This window comes from Rana temporaria, chromosome 4, assembly GCF_905171775.1.
Source record: "Rana temporaria chromosome 4, aRanTem1.1, whole genome shotgun sequence".
Taxonomy (NCBI): Eukaryota; Metazoa; Chordata; class Amphibia; order Anura; family Ranidae; genus Rana; species Rana temporaria.
Window position 1 is genome coordinate 277,891,757 of NC_053492.1, and position 5,131 is coordinate 277,896,887.

The 5,131-nt window shown below is 43.3% G+C and overlaps 1 protein-coding gene across 1 annotated transcript; it reads right to left on the reverse strand.

Moving 5' to 3' along the window:
* Positions 1–2,394: 2,394 nt before the first annotated feature.
* LOC120937265 lies at positions 2,395–4,858 on the reverse strand. The gene is made up of 2 exons (XM_040350330.1): positions 4,744–4,858; positions 2,395–4,683 (listed from the first exon to the last, which is right to left on the reverse strand). Exons 1-2 carry the CDS (start codon positions 4,824–4,826, stop codon positions 2,562–2,564), a joined length of 2,205 nt encoding a protein of 734 aa, XP_040206264.1. The 5' UTR covers positions 4,827–4,858; the 3' UTR covers positions 2,395–2,561.
* Positions 4,859–5,131: the final 273 nt, after the last annotated feature.

Sequence of the window (5,131 nt, forward strand, 5' to 3'; positions counted from 1 at the left end):
TGGCTTAGACCGACAGGTGTCCGACTACATCGGGTTAACGGCCGATGTGGATGCACTGAGAAGTGATGAACCCCTGGACTACTGGGTGGGCAGGCTTGACCTCTGGCCAGAGCTTTCACAATTTGCAATGAAACTGTTGGCTTGCCTCTCATCCAGTGTCCTGTCCAAAAGGACGTTCAGCGCAGCAAGGGGGGTTGTGACCGATAAGCGCACTCGCCTAGCTCACAACAGTGTTGACTACCTCACATTTATAAAAATGAATGAAGCATGGATCTCGGAGGAATTCAACACATGTGACCAGTAGACCATGTTTCATTCAAATTCAGGTGATATGCCTGTGGGCTAATTTTTTGGGCCTGTACTGGCCGACACTTTTTTATGTATCCTGTGAATGCCTAATGTACCACCAGCCACAGAATACAAGGTTGTTTGCTGTCAGGTGAACACCTGTGGCTGTGGGCTAATTTGTGAGGCTTGTAATGGCCGACACTTACTTCTGTATCCGTTGAATGCCTAATGTACCACCTGCCACAGAATACAAGGTTGTTTACTGTCAGGTGAATGCCTGTGGGCTAATTTTTGGGGCCTGTAATGGCCGGCACTTCTGTATCCAGTGAATAGCTTAATGTACCTCCAGCCACAGAATACAAAGTTGTTTACTGTCAGGTGAACGCCTGTGGGCTAATTTTTGGGGCCTGTAATGGCCGACACTTCTGTATCCAGTGAATAGCTTAATGTACCTCCAGCCACAGAATACAAAGTTGTTTGCTGTCAGGTGAACGCCTGTCGGCTAATTTTTGGGGCTTGTAATGGCCGGCACTTACTTACAGTATGTATCCTGTTTTTCCCTTAATACTTCTGGTAGGTCAGTGTCCATGCTCTGGGACTATTTGTGCACAGCTAGTCAGTATTTTGTGGCTGCAAATATGACCTGAAGGTTTTTTATATTCGCCTGCCATTAAAGTCTATGGGGCCTGCCGCATTTGCATTTGCGAAAGTTTGCGGTTAGCATTTGCGACGAACTGTCCCATCGGATGTTCATCCATCACTAATGGTAACTCTAATTTTTGTGCCATACGTTCTTACAATAAACATATTTAAAGTAAGTATCTCAGTTTGATTTGACATTGACCTTTTGCAATCCTCTTCAAAACAATACTCAAGCTGGTAGGGGAGGAGCAGCACTAGAATAGAGCAAAGGGAGAGAAAGAAAAGTGAGCAAAGAGATAATCTCATCAGTCTTCTACCGCTCTTTGCTGTCCAATTAGCAAGATGTGGAGATAGCAATACTTTTTTTTAAAGCTGTTTAACTTTATCAAAATTGTATATACTGTAGTTACATTGGTCCAACTTCCATATGCCCATGCAAGCTAGAAATCACTGTATGCACATCTACTAAAGTGTTTCCTGATAGCTTTCGGTCCCATGCCGAGCAGCTGCCCTGATGCTTACTGAACACAGGAGGTTGCTTGTTTCATTCGGAGTACACCTTTTTCAGTGAATTCCAAGTTTTCTCTGATTGGACAAGGTAGAGCTCATGAATTATGTTTACAGATTTAACGTTTTTTTTTTCTTTATTTGTCTTTGATTTTATTTTTGTTCACCTCATTTAGTTCATTTATGTATACTTTTTTTTATTTTATTTAGGAATGGCAATTAAATATCCTTATTACACCCTTAAACCCCATGCACACTATGGGCCAGATTCAGGTACAAATGCGGCTGTTAGGTTCGGTTCTGATCCTGTTGCCTAGGCTGGACCTTTGACAGGTGGGACTCCCTTCGCTAGCGAGACAATGATGACACAGACACTTATGCTGTATCGATGATTGCAAATTGCTATATTTTTCGACAGAGCTTTTATACACACATACAGAGAGTTACAGAAATCTCCTCCTCCTTACATGTTTAGAAAAAGGGGAACAAGTTCACAAGTTTCAGTCTTACAGATTTCAGAGGATTTTAAGGAACAATTGTTAAACTTTAAAGACAGAAGAACACGTTACTTGCATACAGAATGCCTGCTCCGGAACTAGCCATCTAGCCAGGGGCGGACTGACAACTCATGGGGCCCCCGGGCAATAGAAGATTATGGGGCCCCCAGGCTTACAGATGGCCACCAAGCCAGGTAGCAGTACAGAGGCGGAGCAGCTAAGATCTCGGGATTTTCACATCAAAAGCATGTAGGTTTTGGACATATCAGGGACAGATGTAAAAAAAACACAGATTTTTACATACTGTCCCTGGTTTTAATGAGCCTGGCAACCATGATGGGGCCCCCTAGTGGCATGGGGCCCTCGGGCAGTGCCCGAGTTCCTCAATGGTCAGTCCGCCCCTGCATCTAGCACATATTCTATTTATGAAAACCGCAAAACTTAAATGTTAGAATAAAAGCAAAAAACAAAAGTACATATTGAAATGTCTCTACAGAGACCTATATTATATAAAATGGAATCCTAGATCTCAAAATGGAGTAGCTAATGTCAGACACATAATATTCCATCATTTCACATTCCTTTCAATTCCCTCCTCTGATCCCAAGGATATTTACTTTCCTGGGATCACTCACTATACCAATTTTGCCTTTTCAGCATGAATGACTCCTGGGAATCTTGGCTGGATTCGGGATTCTGCTTTATTTTTAATCCTGTTGTTTTCCCAATTATACAGAATATCATTTTTACTGAAAGGAATGCACACAAGGCCAGGAGCAAGATCATTATAATGAATATTCCTGCCTTTTTAAAGAAACCCACAATACTAGGCCACAATCCTCCCAGAGATCCAGAAAAAGGATCCCAAGCATCTCCCATGTGTTGCATTTGATTCACCAGGGACATTCTCTCATTGTGGTGGGCTTCTATTTGGTCATGGTAATCAGGAACAGTAATTTCTCCAATGGCCTTAGTAAGATTTTTCATGAATGTGCAACACATATCTGCTTGTTCATGTAATATACATAGCCCTACAACAATATCTCCCATCTTTTCCAACTGTAGGTTTGTCATTTCTTGCAACAGTCTTATTTTATAAGTTTCCTCATTCAAATCAGTAATGTCCTTGTCAGTTTTATTCATCCAAGACATTACCAGACTTGAAAATTCATCTACTCTGGTTAGGGCATTAATACTTCCTCCTGGGAGTAAAGTCAGTAATTTTTCCCAGAGACTTGTTACATCTCGTTTGGATCTTATTTTCAAACTCCCTGACGGTTTGTTCATTTCCATCATGGTTTCTCCACTTGCTACTCCCATATAAGGAACCATGTACATAAGGGAACACCATCCCCCTGTGTTTCTATCGGTGGGATATGGGATGGTGGTATGACAAGCCAGTCCACAACAGACCATAAATCCCTGGGGAAGGTGTGGTGCTTCCACCACCTCCTCCCCATGCATAGGAGTTCGTAGACCCGTCAGGCACATCCAGTCTACAAGAGGCACAAACTCAGATTGGGGGGATATCCATGGAGTACTTACATTATGTAGGGAGGAGAGAACCTGGTTAACAGTGTCATTGGGCTTCCTCATCCTAAAACAATGGCTTATGTTATACAAACTCATATTTCCCACTCTCTCATCTCCATCATTCATCTCAGTAAGTTTAATTCCCAATCCTTCAATTTCTAAGGACTTGTCCTCCTCCCATGCCGCAACATTCCTAATAGTCATATTCATCACAGATTCTCGACACCATTCTCCATTTGCTATCTGACCTTCATGTGTTACCACACCATTCAAAAAACAGAGGTTGGGGTGTTTAGAAAATTTTCTAAAGTACACTGGTCTATCAGTCCTGGTAACCCTTCTCATGGGGGTCTTACCTGCAGCGGCCACAAATTGAGGCAATGTCACTGGTAAGCCTATAACCGGGATCTTACCCTCATTAGAATGTATTTTGGAGCATACCCAGCAGTTCTCTTTCTGCCCTGTTAATTGTCCATATTTATACATTAATGCCCAGTGGTGGGGAACAGTGGGGACCTCCTCATATTTCTTTGGGTTCCCCACAGGTCCCATGGACTTAAACACCTTTGTTCCATACACTTTCGCTTTGTCAACATTGTTCTTTATAGGTTTGTTATCTCTTTGATTGATATTAAGAGATTCATCTATTCTTTGAAAGAACAGAGGATCATCCACCACCTCCTTTGTGGACAACCCTGCGTTTACCTTTTTCAAACGTGACACCAGTGTTTTAGTTACCGTATGTTCCCTGGGAATACAGAACCTAAGCGGTTTCCCTACTGTGTCATTATAGAAAAACATGGTTGCTTTAATTTTACAGGCTAGGTCCGTCTCTGTATAACCCGTTAGGTGGCCTTTGGGAATCCTCCTCACCCAGTCAAATTTGACACAGCAAAGCTTCCAGATATTACCCTTTGAATCCCAATATTGATCTCTGGTTCGCCATCTAATGAATCTCTTCCCTACCATGACTAATTTTGGGTCTTGGCCTTTTCCCACCCCATGCATTCCATGTATCCCATGGCAACCTGGGGTGAAGTAGCAAACCCCCGTAGCAGTCACCACAAACAATATAAGCAATAGTCCACAGTATTTCCCTCCTCTTATCATTCTATTGTACACCTGATTGGCAGTTAAGTGCTGGTTTTCCCGGACCCTTGCTCTATGGAGGGAGCCATCAGGGTCTCTGGCTTTGCGTCCTCCTTGTTCTTGAGCCCTCGCTCCAAGGGGGGAGCCATCGGGGCTTCTAGCTTTGTGTCCTCCTTGTTCTCGAGCCCTCGCTCCAAGGGGGGAGCCATCGGGGCTTCTGGGGTCTTTATCTTCAAGGGACCCTTTTTCAATCTGCTCGCATGAATCCATGGTCCTAGGCTTTCAACCTTTACGGCTGTCCGGGAGACCTTTTCCACCGTATATGGGCCTTGGTAAATGGGGCCCGTCTTTCTTCTTACGGCCAACTGCTTAACCAATACCTCATCTCCAGGTATAAAAGGGTGAGTTGGATCTGTGGAAAGAGGAGAAAAGGTGACAGCAACTCCTTCTTGGGTATGTTGAATAGTACTTACCAGATGTTTCATCCAAATTTCCTGTTGAGAAAACAAATCATTATCCTTTCCTACACTATTCTCAGCTGGAGGGTTTCCCATGAGTACCTCAAAAGGGGAATA

Bases quoted from the DNA above. Each gene is read 5' to 3' on its own strand.
- LOC120937265 (XM_040350330.1), bottom strand. From the start codon at position 4,826: ATGGATTCATGCGAGCAGATTGAAAAAGGGTCCCTTGAAGATAAAGAC. The intron at 4,684-4,743 runs GGCTCGAGAACA...CCTTGGAGCGAG, and splicing joins GGCTCCCCCCTTGGAGCGAG to GGCTCAAGAACAAGGAGGAC.